Here is a 16,061-nt window from a genome sequence, read left to right on the forward strand (position 1 = left end):
TGTGCAGTGCCGCGTAATGAAATGGTTCAGTAAAGGTGCTCATGGAAATTCTTTTAATTAGGTCTAAGGCTTTTCAGTTGTCAACATGAATAAACCAAGAAGCATTCTCTTGCAAACACAACACACAAAATTACAGTGTAAGTTACCTTTGAAAAAACTGATATACACTTGCAAGAGAAACCTTATACGTTTTTTACAACACAACATCCACCAATTTTTTTTTAATGACCAATATCTTTCAACAACAAAATGGACTGCAAACCAAAAATAAAACGACTGCTCTATTTCTAATGAACCAGAACACTAATGCCTTTTCTAATAGAAAGTATTTGGAGGAAGACTAAAGTTAATCATAATTAAAAATGTTTATCAAGAGACTAACGACTTTCTTCATGAGCAAAAGCCACCTTTCCATTTAACTATAATTAATTCTACAGATCAGCAGTATCTCAGTCAGACATGTGAATGTCCCACAATGACTCTGGCAAATTGAATGACATCTAGTAAAAATGAACCAAAATGTACTTCTGCCTTCAGAGCCACTATCTGAGGCCCAAAAGATGAGCATATCACAGCAGGAACACCACCAAGATGCCTGCTTTCCAAAGCCGTGTTAACAAACTAAACCATATAGGTTTAGAAATTTTAATCATCAGTTCACAGCTAGAAATTGAAATTCACAAAACTCTAAGAAAACAGTAGGTTGCTTGGGGCAGTTGGGTTGTATTTGCACTGAGCTTTGAGAGAAAAGCAAAACTAAAATGATTCCAGTCACCACCAGGAGTTCAGATTTAGATGAATACAAAGGTGTTCACAAATGCCAACCGAACTTTAGACCCGACGTGGAATGAGACAACTCAGATGGAGCAATGGCAGCATGTCACAAACATGCATAATAAATCAATGTCTTGACTGATCAACCGATGAATATATTCTAGTGAACTCTAGGCATGAGGGGACCACACTCTACAGTATATGGACTTACTCTGGGCTCAGACAGACCTGAGTTCAAATTCTGACTTTGCTCCTGGCTATTATCTGGATGCCTCTAGGCAAGTTACTTAGCCCCTTTTCTTCATCTATAAAAAGGGGATAAACTACCCTCCCCTCCTTTTTTTGCAGGATTCTTATGTAGATTAAATGTCAAGATTTTCAAATCCCCTAGCACAGTGCCTGGTACACACTAGGGGCCTAATCGATGGTGACTTTTCTTCTGCGCTAGCTCAACTCCAAAGCCAAAACTACCCAAGCCTTTATTTTAGCATCGAAAAGAATCATGGGTTCACAATTAACATTTTCTAGGGCATCAATTACTGAAATGTCACTCATTATGCTGAGCCTAGTGGGTTTATTTAGTGACCCAAACTTGCTGTGTATTTGGGAGTTAATGAAGAGCTTGGTGTTTACAAAGATAAAAGTAGGGTTTGTCTCAGCCACAATCCTGGGCTGAATGGATATAGATTTCCCTGCTTAGGGATGTGGCCAGGCCGGATTCATGGTGGATCACATGGACACATCCACACAGAGCGAGATATCTCCCAAGGGGATCCGGGCATCTCCACCTCCTCAGGGGAGGGGAAAAAAAAAAACCCAGGAAGGGGGGTGGGAAGAGTGTATAATAGATGTGTTTCACAGTGTCCCCGCTGCGATGAACAACTTGATCCACTTACAGTTCCAAACACATGATGCATAAAGGAGCTGACAGAAATTCAATTCTTGCAAAGAAAAGCATCTGCTCTCTAGTGGGAACGGCCAAATATTAAGCAGTTTTAAGGCAGGGCAAAGACCTAGAGGAGCACACTTCATTATCTAGATAGCTAGAGTAAAGAAATGCAGAGGATTACAAACGAACGAAAAAGTAGCCAAGATTCCAAGCATTAATTACCCAGGGTAAAATGATTCAAGTTAAATCTTTGTTACGACAAATATTAAACCCAGCTGTGTTTATGTAGCAGTTGTGAAAAAGAAGAAAAAAAGAAATCCGTGTACAATATCTGTGAGCTCTGCCAGTTAATTGAATTTGCTGGCAGCACTTCCTCCACCACAAGCCAAACATCCTCAAAGATAAAATGTAGCTTTTAAACAGACCTGGGAAAAACAGAATCAAGAAATTTCAACCAATAAAACACAACTCTTTACTGGTATAAAAGTAAAGTAAAATTCAGTAATGAAAGGAAGGAAGTCTCTTAAACATTTACTGCATTCCAAAGCTTGGAATTGCGGTTTATTGCTGAGGTCTCTTCTGATGTCCCACAGTGCTCCTGCTCCAGCATCTTTAATGAAGTCCCATAAACTCCCATAAAATCCTCGATTGTTGACAAATCATACACACACACGCTCAGGGCAAGGCTCACTGGATCATGATGCTCCCTTCCTGAATGAATGAGATTCATTGTGATCCAGTGACCAGTGTCGCCGAGTGGCCCAAGACAGAACAGGCATGGACAAACAACTCCTTAAAAGCATGAGGAATGAATGACTGGATGCTGGTCACAGGTGATACTAAGAATTCTCTCAGCACACTGTCCCCAACCCCCAGTCCAATATCAGTAGATGTGGGGTGGGGGAAAACTTTGGTCAGATTCTAGCAACCAGAAAAGCAGCAACAGGTGGGATTCAACACTCGACTCAGTCTGGGACTCCTGGTAGCATGAATTTTACCACATCATTCCCTGGCTTAATTATCTTAGTAGATGCCCCACTGCCCCAAACCACTGCCCCAAACTTGAAGTCCAAACTTGTTTTTGTGACCATTCCCAATCTGGTCCCCCCTGTCTATTTGGGTCTCATCTTTTGTCCCTCCTGATTGCACACCCTATGTTCTAGCCGTAATAAACTGTTAATTCCTGGTTCACACCTCCAACCTCCATGCATTCAATTCTCACCCTTCAGTGCACTCATCCCTCCTTTCCAGGAAGGATGACTGTATCCATGTTCCCACAGCTCCATACACTAAGCATACACCCAAAAAACTTTGGATAAATGAATAATGAACAAATAATCTCCATAACTGAACTGGCTATAGATCTGCCCATTTGGAAGACTCTGAACTGGAAACATCCAGAGTCTCCCGTGTACGTAAGCAAAGCTGTCAGTAAAAAGTACAAATGGGTAGAAGAGCAATGGCAAGAGATGAGGTAGGAGAGATGGGCAGAAAGTGGATTATAAAGGGCCATATTATGGAGTCTGAATTTCACCAAGAGAAAAATGAGGCACCACTAAAGGTTTTCAGTTGGGGAGTGGTCTCCATGCTTTGTTTATAGCCTGGAGGATGAACTGGGACTGGAGAAGTGGGGGCAAGACTGGCAGTCCAGCCTGCATTAGCTCTTCTACTAACCAGCCTGGGACCTCACTGAGAATCATGGCTATGTCTTAATCACCTCCATACTCACTATACCCAATATAAAGCCTAGCACATAGTAGGTGCTCAGGAAATGCCTGCTGAATGAATAAACATTCTATCAGAAAATACTAACAAAAATGCATTAACAGGGTAGAAGTATCAAGTCTACAAAAAGGCCTAGTCCCTAGCTTCCGGAATCAAATGCATTGTGGACTCACAGGGAAAGATCACACACCAGTTCCTACAAGCCCCACAGGACATCTTGGGAGTCTGAGGGTTCTGGGCCTTTGAAGAAATATGGCGTAGAGAAGGCCAGGGCTTGAGATAAACATGAAGTCTGTTCTCTATGAATGGAGCTACCATAAACATTCATGTACAAGCCTGTTTGGATATAGTTTCGTTTCCCTTGGGTGAACAGCCAGGTGTGGGATTGTTGGGTTGTATGGTAGGCGTAAGTTTAACTTCATAGGATATTGCCAAACTGTTTTCCAAAGTGGTTGTACCGTATTATACTTCCATCAGCAGTGATGAGAGCTCCACATAAATGTTTCCACATCTTTGACAATATACTTGGTGTTGCCAGTGTTTAAATAATTTTAAAGTCAGGTTTATTGAGGTATGATTCACATATCTTAAGATTCACCATCTTTAGTGAATGGTTCTATGAATTTTGAAAGATGCATATAGTCATATATCTATTACCACAATCAAGATACAGATGGTATATCATCCCCCAAATTTCCCTTGTGCCACTTCTAGTCCTGGCAACCACTCAGCTGTTTCTAGCTTTATAGTTTGGCCTGTTCCAGAATGTCAAATAAATGGATTCTGTCACTTATCATAATATATTTGAGATTCATCTATTTTGTGGAATAGATCAGTAGTTAGTTTCTTCTAGATTGTGGAGTAGCCTTCTATTTTATGGGTGTACCACTGATTGTTTATATATTAACCAGTTGGGGGACGTCTGTATTGTTTCTGGTTTGGGTTGCTAAAAACATACACATACATAAGTTTTCATTTTCTTGGGCAAATACCTAGGTGTGGGATCACTTGGTCATACGGTAAACATATGTTTAAGATATACATTTATAAGAAATTCAGCCTTTTTATTTTAGCCATACCAGTGGGTATGCAGTGGAACCTTGTTGTGACATTAATTTGTACCCTCATGACTAATGACGTTGAGTATCTTTTCATGTGCGTATTGGCTATTTTAATATCTTTTTGTGATGTGTTTCTTCAAATATTTTACCCATTTTAATTGAGCTATCTTCTTGCTACTGAGTTTTGGAATTTTAAAATATTTTTTGGATAAAAGTCCTTTTTTAGGTATAAGTGTTAAGAATATTTTATCTCATTTTGTCTGTGGCTTGCCTCTTCATTTTTTAAATGATGCTTTTGGGGAGCATAAGTTTTTACCTTTCATGACGTCCAATTTATCACATTTTTATTTATGATGTATGCTTTTTATACACTAATAAATTTTTGCCTACCCCCAATTCATGAGGATTCCCTCTCATATTTTTTTTCCTAGTCATTTGATTGCTTTTGTTTCTACTTTTAGGTCTATAATCTGTTTTGAGCTAATATTTGCATGAGGTAAAAGTCAAGGCTTCTTTTCTTTCCATATGGATATCCAGTTGTTTCAGCACATTTGTTGGAAAAAAAGATCCCTCTTCTTTCCCTTTTGAATTACTTTGTCATACTTGTTGAAAAATCAATTGATCACTTATGTATAGGTCTAATTCCGGACTCTTAATTTTTTTCCATTGATTTATATGTCTTTCTACACTGTATTGATTACTGTAACTTTATAGTAAGTCTTGCAAACAGGTAATATAAGTCCAACAACTTTGTTCTTCTCTTTCAACATTGTTTTGGCTATTCTCAATCTTTTGCATATTCATATACATTTTAGAATCAGCTTGTCAAGTTTACCCAAAAAAAAGCCATCTGGAATTTGGGTTAGGATTATATTGAATCTATAGATCAATTTAGGGAAAATTAACATCTTAAAAATATTGAGTAAAAAAATATTGAGTCTTCCAATCCAAAACATGGAATAGCTCTCCATTTATTTAGGTCTTTTAAATTTTTTCTCAGAAATGTTTTATAGCTTTCAGGATACAAATCTTCAACATATTTTCTTAAATTTATTCCTAAGTATTTTGTGTTTTGTATGCTATTTTAAATGGTACTTTAAAAAATCTCATTTTCAATTGCTCGTTACTAGTATATAGAAATACACTTGATTTTTGTATACTGACTTTATCCTGCACCCTTGCTAAATTCATTTATGAGACTCCTTAGAATTTTCCATATACATGATCAAGTTGAATGAATAAAGAGAATCTCACTTCTTTCTAACCATTTGGGCTTTACCTCTTTTCCCCGTCTTAGTGAACTGGTGGCAACCTCTAGTACAACATTGAATAGAAATAAGAAGAGCAGGTACGTTTTTTCATTCTCAGGGGGAAAGAAATCAGTCTTTCACCATTAAGTATGATGTGAGCTGTAGGTCTTTCCTAGATGCTCTCTACCATAGTGAGAATACTTCATTTTCTAGGAGTTCTTATCAGGAATAGTGCTGAATTTTTCCTAAAATTCTTTTTGCATATATCTTATTATTTTCCTTTTCAGTTTATTGATATAATAGATTACATGGTTTTTCAAATATTTAGCCAACCTGTATTCACATCTTTAAAAAAGGTTATTATCCTTTTTTATATATTGCTGGATTCAATTTGATAATATTTTGTTAAAGATTTTTACATCTATATTGGTTATGTATATTGGTCTGTAGTTTCCTTTTTTTTGGAAATTATTTGTCTGGTTTTCAAGTCAGGGTAAAGCTGATCTCATAAAATAAGTTGAGACATCTTCCTTTTACCTCTGTTTTTTGAAAAAGTTGGTGTTAAGATTGTATTAGTTCTTCTTAAATATATGATAGAATGAACCAGGGAGGCTCTCTGGGCCTAGAGTTTTCTTTGTGGGGAAGTTTTACAGATTCACAATTCTTAAATAGAAATAGTGCCATTTTTCTGGCCGGGCGCGGTGCCTCACGCCTGTAATCCCAGCACTTCGGGAGGCCGAGGCAGATGGATCACGAGGTCAGGAGATCGAGACCACAGTGAAACCCTGTCTCTACTAAAAATACAAAAAAACTAGCCAGGCGTGGTGGCGGCGCCTGTAGTCCCAGCTACTAGGGAGGCTGAGGCAGCAGAATGGCATGAACCCGGGAGGCGGAGCTTGCAGTGAGCTGAGATTGCGCCACTGCACTCCAGCCTGGGCGACAGAGCGAGACTCTGTCTCAAAAAAAAAAAAAAAAAAAAGAAATAGTGCCATTTTTCTATTTCTTCTTGAGTCACTTTCTGTAATTCAAGGAATTTGTTCATTTTACCTAATTTGTCAAAATTTTAGACATAAAGTTATTCATAATACTCCCTTCTTTTTCTAAAATGAACTTTCATTTTGAAATATTTTTAGATTTATGGAAAAGTTACAAAGATAGTACAAAGAAGACCCATATTCTCCTTACCCAGTTTCAGTTTCCCGTAAACAGGGGTGTCCAAGGGAGAGAATGCAGTCATGGGTTCTTAGTTTGTTTCTGGTCGGGCCAGCAAAGCCCCTTCCTCATCCCTCTTTTCCACTTATCACTAGAGAGAGAAACTAAAAGCTATGGCTTCAGGCTGCTAAAAGCCTAAAACAAAACAGAACAGCCACAACAAAAAAGTGGGGTAGGTTGGACAAGCTTGCATATCTTAGATTACCACCATACATTTGTCAAAACTAAGAAACTAACAATGGCACATTGGTATTAACTAAACTCCAGACTTCATTGTGATTTCACCAGTTTTCCATTCATGTTATTTTTCTATCCCAGGATCCAACCCAGGATCCTACATTACATTTAGTTGTCATGTCTCCTTAGTGTCCTCTGGCTTAGAACAGTTTCTTTGTCTTTCCTTTGCTATGACCTTGACAATTGTGAGAAACGCTGGTCCGGTATTTTGTAGAACAGCAGTCCCCCAACCTTTTTGGCACCAGGGACCAGTTTTGTGGGAGACAATGTTTTCATGGACTAGTGGGGTGGTGGGGAGGTGCAAGGGAGGATGGTTTTGGGATGCAACTGTTCCACCTCAGATGATCAGGCATTAGATTCTCATAAGGAGCACACAACCTACATCCCTTGCATACGCAGTTCACAACAGAGTTCACGCTCCTTTGAGAATCTAATGCCACTGCTGATCTGACAGGAGGTGGGGTACTCAGGTGGTAATGCTCACTCGCTGCTTACCTCCTACTGTGTGGCTGGGTTCCGAACAGGCCATGAACTGGCATCAATCCGCAGACCAGGGGTTGGGGACCCCTGTTGTAGAATGTTCCCAAATTTGAGTCTCTCAGAAGTTTCTGCCATGATTAGAGTGGATTTTTGGAAAGAATACCACAGAGGTGAAGTATCCTCATTACATCACATCAGTGGTTATATGATATCCACATGACATCACTGGTGATGTTAAAATTGATCGTTTGGTTAAGGTAGTGTCTGCCAGTTTCTCCACTGAAGTTACTCCTTTTCTCTTTACACACACAGTTTTTTAGGAATAAATACATTCTAGCCCACACCCAAGTAGGGTCAAGGGGTGATTAAGCTCCTTCTCCTGGATAGGACAGTATTTACAAGTATTATTTGGTATACTTCTATAAGGATGATTTGTTTCTTTGCCCCCAACTCTCTTTAGATTAGCGTTTGGCTGGCATATCTTTCCTATCCTTTTACTTTTAATCTATTTGACTCTTCATATTTAAAGTAGAATTCTTATAGAAAGCATACAATTGGGTCTTGCTTTTCTACATGATAACCTCTGTAAATTGGAGTGTCTACACAATGTATAGGCACTATCATCTTGCTAACTTTTCTATTTGTTCCATCTGTTGTCATGTTTACTCTTTCCCCACAAAATGTTTTGGACCTTCAATATTGGCTTATTAGCTATATATATCTGTCTTATTTTTTCCTCCCTTAGTGGCCCGTGTAAGGTTTACAATATAAAACTTTAACTCAATACAGTCTACCTTCAAATAACATTATTTTTTATGCCAGTTTTTGTATAGAGGTAACATAACAACCTTTAAACAGAACATTTCTATTCTCCACGCACTACTGGTATTATTACCAGCAGAATATCTCCACTGGTATTATTTTTACTTTTAGAAATTAAAAATGAGAAAATAAGTTTCTTACATGTACCCATATATTTACTATTTCTGGTTCTTTTCACTTCCTTACAGTTCAAATTTCCCTATAATATCATTCCCCACCCCCCACCAAGAACTTCTTTTAACATTTATTGTAGAGCAGGTCAGCTGACAATGATTTCTCCTATTTTTTATCTGTTCGAAAAAGTCTTAGTTTTGCCTTCTTTTTTTTTTTTGAGATGGATTCTCGCCCTGTTTCCCAGGCTGGAGTACAGTGGCACAATCTCAGCTCACTGAAACCTCTGCCTCCTGGGTTCAAGCAATTCTCCCACCTCAGCCTCCTGAGTAGCTGGGATTACAGGTACCCGCCATCATGCCCAGCTAATTTTTGTATTTTTGTAGATATGGGGTTTCACCACGTTGGCCAGGCTAGTCTTGAACTCCTGATCTCAGGTGATCCACTTGCCTCAGTGCTTTCATTTTTGAAGGATATTTTCACTGGATATAGAATTCTGGGTTGATAAAAATTATCTTTCATTACTTTAAAAATGTCATTCCATTGTCTTCTGCCTTAAATGGTTTCTGGCAATAAGTCTACTATAATTACTTCTCATATCTTTTTCTCTCTGGTTAATTTAAACTTTTCTTGGTTTTAAGCAATTAATCAAAATGTATCTTTGTGTGGTTTTGTTTGGGTCCATTGTGTTTCAAGTTTATTGAGCTTCTTGGAGCTCTGAGTATTATTTCATCAAAATTGAAAAAAAAATCCGCTATACTCTTTTAAAATATTTTTTCTAGTCTTTCCTCACCTTCCTTACCTTCTGGGACTCCAGCTGCAAGTATATTAGCCCTCTTGATATTATGCTATAGGGTCACTGGGTTTTGTTAACTTTTTCCAGTCTTTTTCCTTTCTTAGCTTTACACTGAGGAGTTTTTATTGATATATCTTCAAATTCACTGATGTTTTATTCAGTGGTATCTCATATCCTCTTAGTCCCATAAGTGATTTTTTTTTCATTCTAGGTGTATTTGTTGCTTATAGATGTTCCCTTTCATTTTAAAATATCTTCCATTTCTCCCTTCATTTAATCAGGTCTTCCTTTAAATTCATGAACATATTTATAGTCTTCATAAAATCTACTTTAAAGTCTTTATCTGCTAGTTCTATCTTATCTGTCACTTCTGAGTCTGTTTCTATTGACTAATTTTCCTCTTGTTACGGGTGACATTTTCCTCATTCTCAACGTGTCTTGCACTTTTTAAATAAGATGTTAGATACTGTGAATGTTATGTTATCGAATATTGGATTTTGTTGCCTTCTTTTAAAGAGGGTTGAAGTTTATTTTGACACAAGGTTAGATTTATTGCACATCAGATTGATCTTTTAAAGACTTAATAAAAAGAAATAGGTTTGTTTAAAACTTTTTATCGAAGTTTAACATGCACACATAAAAATGCACACATTGGTGCTCAGCTTGACGAATTCATCCCCATGTAACTGGCACTCACATTAAAATCCAGCACATTTTAGGACCCCTAAAGCCCTCTCTTATGCCTCTCAAAGCTTAATTTTAAGCTCTTTCAGGGTAGGGCTAAAATGATCTTTACTCTATAGCTAATTTAGATGTACTATCAAGTCATGCCCTACTGCTGTCTCTTATCATTGTCCTGAACGATCAACAAGATCTCTGACTCTGGTTGGTCAGAACTTGCAGGATTCCTAGACTTGTGTGAGCTCTGAGAACTGTTCATCTTATAGTCTCCTGTCAGGAGTTTTACCCTACATGTGGACAGATTAGTCTTCAGCAGGTTTGTTAATTCAGGTTTCTGGAGCTCTTCGCTGATTAGCTCCCTCCTATCTGATACTCTTACCTGTAAATTTAAACCATCTCCTCTTCAAACTGTTCTTTAACCTTTCAGCTCCCCAAGACTGTTGTGCTTTGCTGGGGATTCCTCTTCTAGTACCAGTATCCACAAAATGCCTCAAGGCAGAAAGCCAGTGGGATAGTAGGCCTCACCTCACTGGCTTCCTTTCACTCAGGGATAACAATCTTGTCTTGTCTGCTGTCCAACATGTGAAAACAGCTGTTTTCATATTTGCCCAGAGTTTTAATTGTTAATTGTGGGAGGATTAATCCAGTTCCAATTATTCTATCATGGCTGGAGAGCAGTGGTGCAATCACAGCTCACTGCAAACTTGAATTCTTGGCCTCAAGCAATCCTTCTGCCTCAGACTCCCAAAATGCTGGGATTATAGGCATGAGCCACTATGTCTGGCCCAAAGCCCCTTTTAATAAAATTTCCAGCATAGATGCCATGTTTTACAATATTTCATCTACCATAATAACCCAATCCATATGTGCCTTCTATCCTTCCATCTATCTATTCAGTGGCTGCTAGATCCTTGGAAAACAAAGATGAATAAAACTCAATTACTGCTCCCCCAAAAAACTCACAAGTAAAAGGGAAATGGGTAATAAATCAGTACACTTAAACAAGGTACACAGGGGCTGTGGGGACAGAGAAAGATATGGTCAAATCTATGTGAAGGTCAGAAAAGATTCTGTGTGTGTAAGAGTGTGTGTGTGTGTGTGTGTGTGTGTGTGTGTGTGTGTGTGTGTGATTAAATACTTGAGAGCAGGTCTTGAAGAGTAAGAGATTAATAGATGAGGTAAGACATTGGGACAAAAGAAATGCTGTACACAAAGTATGAAGTTATGAAACAACATGTAAATTTGGGACAACCGTTAACAGTTCTAAAAACCTACAGTACAGAGTTTAAAGCAGGGAGGGGAGAGAAACACAGCTATGGGAAAACAAAAACAGGGGGATATCATGAAGGAGGCCTGAATGCCATGCTGATCATAATTCACATCCGTAATTCATCATCATCAGCTACTGTCGATTGTGCTGATAGATGTTTTAAATATCTTATATATATTACATTTAATTCTCAAACAACCTTATACGGAAATTAAGGCTTAGGGAGCTGAAGTAATTTTGCCCAAGATCACACGGACATGAAGTGAGGAAGTCAGGATGTGAAAACAGGTCTGTTTGATCTCAAAGCCAACAAAGGGAAGTTGCCTTGAATCTCTAGGTAACGGGAAGTTATAGGAGAATTTTTTTGTCCTTAAATGTTTTTTTGAAAAATTACATTCACTGATGGAATAGTTTCAGGTAGGTGGGAAATGGAGTTTATGTTTTTAGAAAGGTCACCCTGGGGCATGAGGAGGAAAGATCGGAGGGATGAGGCTGGAGTCAATGAACCAGTCTTGAGTCTGCTGCTAATAATGCAGGAGGAAAATAAAAGCTTAGATTAGGTGTTTAGGAGGAATGAGGAAGAGGATGTGGATTTACCAAATGCTTAAGAAGCACAATCTGTCAGAGTAAACACACAGCTTTGGCAAAACGGGAGACTTTAAGGTCAATGATGGATAGGCTGATACACTAAAATTACCAGGTCCTATGCTAAATGCAGGGGACACAAAGACAGGCAGGGCATGATTTCTCCTCTTGATAGCTCATGTAGCATCACAGAATCAAAGCTGTGAATTCCACTGAAATACAATAAATACCTTACAGACCACATCCCCCCCATTACAATCTTCAGAATCCTTAATGAGAGGCCCAAGCTGGAAACCACTGCTGCAGAACATTCTCAACCCTGTTACAAACCAGCTTGCATAGAGGAGGTCCCATTTGTGCAGGCTGAGACTGTCAGGACATGGAGGTTATTAACTGTCCTTCAACCTTGCCTATAATTATCGGCAACAATTTTATTAAAAACAAATGCAGGTACCATTTCTTGAACACCGACAACATGCAAGCACTGTGCCAGGCATTTGATAATCATTACCATAACTGTTTGCCATAATAATCCTGAGAGCAGGCCTGGTACTCCTCTTTTAATGTGGAAAACTGAGGCTCAAAGAGGGAAAATAACTCACCCAAGTTACTTTGATTCCCCGAGGCTACCTTACTTGTCATTTAAAAGGCATCTTGGAATTTGCCATCTTCAGAAAGACTCCATTATCCTCCCCAAAATTTTGTTACTCTGTCTCCTGGGCCCTTCTGTGCCCGATTTCTATTTCCCTGTGGTCCCTATTATGCTACACTGTAATGGATATGTAATTGACATATCTGTTTCCCTTACTGACATACAGTCTTTGAAGATCTGCTTTCTCTTTGCTGCTCAGTGCCAGCACAGGGTCAGAGCAGTGCAGGTGGGACCAGTCAGTCCACTCCATGGTTTCTGAGCTGCCAGTCACTCATCTCATGCTGCCACAGGGCCCTTGGCCATTTCCTGCACCTGACAGACCTCAGGTTCACTTCCCACATTCACTAGGCAGTTGCCAGGTCCATGCCTAAGATATCCATGGCTTCAAGAGGTGCTCGACCACTGAAGGGAAACAGGGATGGGAGCCTCACATTCCTCGGACCAAAAGAACTCAAATTATAGCTAGTAGGCCCTAGGGTACCAACCATGTACTCTGTCCTGACATGATTCTCACACCTTACAGGTCCTCCTGCCTGTCTCACACTTTAATTTTTCCTAAGTTCTGTCGTCTCTTGCTGCCTCAGAGGGAGGCGGGATACACAGAGTAGAGGCAGCACAGACTGGGGGTCCAATCTCAGCCGTGCCCCTAATCACCTACAGGATTTAAGGCAAGGCACATGCTCTCTGAAGTTCTCTCCTCTCTGTAGAAGGGAGAGATCACCTGTTCCACAGGGCTACAATACTGTCATTCAGGATGAATGACATCCTAAATGCAGAAGACACCTAGTAGGGCAAAGGGGCCACGTGGGCTCTGTAGACCCACAGGGTTGAGTTCACGCCTTGGCTCCACCTCTCTCTAGCTCTGTGGGTCAAGCAGGAGTAAGGAAAAGACCATCCTCAGAGTGGCATGAAGAGTCAATGAGAGGTCAATGACGGGAGCTCAGTGCAATAAGCCAGTGAATGGCAGCCACTGCTGAATTATAAGTGGAGCACTGCTGTAGGGTACAAATGACTCCCCCAAAATCTCACAGTGAGTTAGGTGTAGAGAAGTTTGAAATACTGTTATGGCTGGGCACAGTGGCTCATGCTTGTAATCCCAGCACTTTGGGAGGCTGAGATGGGCAGATTGCTTGAGCTCAGGAGTATGAGACCAGCCTGGGAAACACAGCAAGACTCTGTCTCTACAAAAAGTAGCTGGGCATGGTGGCATGTGCCTATAGTCCCAGCTACTTGGGAGAATGAGGTAGGAGGATTGATTGAGCCCAGGAGGCAGAGGCTGCAGTGAGCTAAGATAGTGCACCGCACTCCAGCCTGGGTGACAGAGCCAGATGCTGTTTCAAAAAAAAAAAAAAAAAAAAAGGAAAGAAATTATCCTGCAAGACATTCATCAACAAACAGCAATCCTTTCAGAACAGCTACCCACAGGGTGCCACTGGGGCTCCTGGCAGTGATGGTGCATCAATGCCCACCAGGTAAAACACTCCCCCGACCAGGACACATATGAGCACCACATGGCCAGGAACAACAACCCCTTTCACTCTGGAAGTCAGGATAATTCTACAGATCTTCTTGCAGGCAGAGCTACGGAGGCCAAAGCAGAAAAGACAAAATCATACTTGCTGGTGAGGCCCAATCCTCACTGGCATGGACAAGGGGAGAATGGGTCTACCTCACACAGCTGCCTACAGGGCTGCTCCAAGTAGCAACAGGAGACAGGTATATAGGCAGATGTTAGTGTGGCAAATGTGGCAGCCAATTACTTTTTGCTCAATAGAACCCACATTCTGTGTAGACCTGAGGCAACAAAGTGTGACGCAGAGGGTGCACAGCTACACTGAGAGCACTGGCACCTGATACTCTACTATGCAGGGAAAAGGCTGTTTGATGATGGTCCAGGAAAAAAATGTAAGTTTGAAGTACCCCAAATTGTTCACACTGAAAACCCCGCCAGCTGCCTTCTGTGGTGTTACTCGGAGGGAGCTGTCCTGATCTCTAGAGGTGGCAATGTGCTGGGGAGAGGTGGCGAGACCCTCAGAGGAGAGGTCTAGACACTAAGGTCGCTTCACAGTCTTTCTTATAAAAGTTCAAGAGCAAAATAGACTCAAAAAGTAAACCACCTTATAACTTTCTTTCTTTTTTTTTTTTGAGACGGAGTCTTGCTCTGTCACCGAGACTGGAGGGCAGTGGAGCGATCTCAGCTCACTGCAACCTCCACCTCCCAGGTTCAAGCAATTCTCCTGCCTCAGCCTCCTGAGTAGTTGGGACTACAGGCACGTGCCACCACGCCCAGCTAATTTTTTGTATTTTTAGTAGAGACGGGGTTTCACCATGTTAGCCAGGATGGTCTCGCTCTCCTGAACTCATGATCCGCCACATCGGCCTCCCAAAGTGCTGGGATTACAGGCGTGGGCCCTAACTTTCTATCTTTTTTTTTTCGAGACGGAGTCAGTCTCACTCTGTCACCCAGGCTGGAGTGCAGTGGCACAATCTCAGCTCAATGCAAGCTCCACCTCCCGGGTTCAAGTGATTCTCCTGCCTCAGCCTCCCGAGTAGCTGGGATTATAGGCATGTGCCACCATGCCTGGCTAATTTTTGTATTTTTAGTAGAGACGGGGTTTCACCATGTTGACCAGGCTGGTCTTGAACTCCTGACCTCAAGTGATCCACCCGCCTCGGCCTCCCAAAGTGCTGGGATTACAGGTGTGAGCCCCCGCACCTGGTCACCTTCTAACTTTCTACACTGAGACAAAGGTTTCAATGGAGAAACAAACTGCAGTTCTCAGGTCACGGGAAAACCTTGGCTATTTCCTCTCCTTCCCCATTTCCCAAAGTCACGTTCATTTCTTTGCAGGAGCTCACAGAAGTTAGATCCTCGCGAGCTCAGATACCTACCACATCGTTTGGGAGGCTCTGGAGGTCATCGAAGGGGGTTTCCAGGGTGTTGGTGTCCACATTCAGGATCACAACATCATCCAGGGCCATGTTTCTGACTTTCTGCAAGGAGAAAAAAATCCAGAAGAGAAGGTCATCGAGGTGCCATCAAGACACACTTCCCCTGCCTTCTCTGGGGAAGAGGCACAGAGAAGAAAAGTGACATTTGCCAAAGTCTTACTCTGCAGCAGGCCCAATGGTAGGAGGTTCACATTTGTTAGCTCACTGAACTCTCATAAAATCTCTGTGAGCTTGCATGATTATCCCCAAGTACCAGGAGTGAAAAGGGTTCACAGAGGCTCAGTAACATGCCCCAGGTCACATAGCCAGAAAGTAAGAGGGATCATTACAACCCATCATCATTTTTCCCCTATACATTTAACAGACACTGAGGTCAAAAGCTCTGGCCCCAGGAATGCTGATATATGGCTATGTTCTCGTGATATCCCCATTCAATCCAGCCCCCTAATTTAACAAAGGCTACTTGCCCATCTCTCTTTTGGATCCTGTCATTCTTGGGTATGGAATATTGTGTGTGGCCTACTGTTAACACTTCCCTTAAATGCCAAGTAGGAAGGTCACACT

General features: G+C 40.8%; 1 protein-coding gene across 13 annotated transcripts in view; it reads right to left on the reverse strand.

The window, feature by feature from the left end:
* The window catches only part of DENND1A (DENN domain containing 1A), a 544,832-nt gene that overhangs the window by 185,522 nt on the left and 343,249 nt on the right, over window positions 1-16,061 (reverse strand). For all 13 annotated transcript variants that reach the window (XR_638101.3, XM_031654873.1, XM_031654868.1 and 10 more), the window contains one exon: window positions 15,438-15,539. Coding sequence is in view for 12 of the 13 variants with exons in the window: in XM_031654873.1 (XP_031510733.1) it covers window positions 15,438-15,539 (102 nt within the window). In the remaining variant the exon portion in view is untranslated. The remainder of the gene's footprint in view (window positions 1-15,437; window positions 15,540-16,061) is intronic.

Source organism: Papio anubis, chromosome 13 (assembly GCF_008728515.1).
Source record: "Papio anubis isolate 15944 chromosome 13, Panubis1.0, whole genome shotgun sequence".
Taxonomy (NCBI): Eukaryota; Metazoa; Chordata; class Mammalia; order Primates; family Cercopithecidae; genus Papio; species Papio anubis.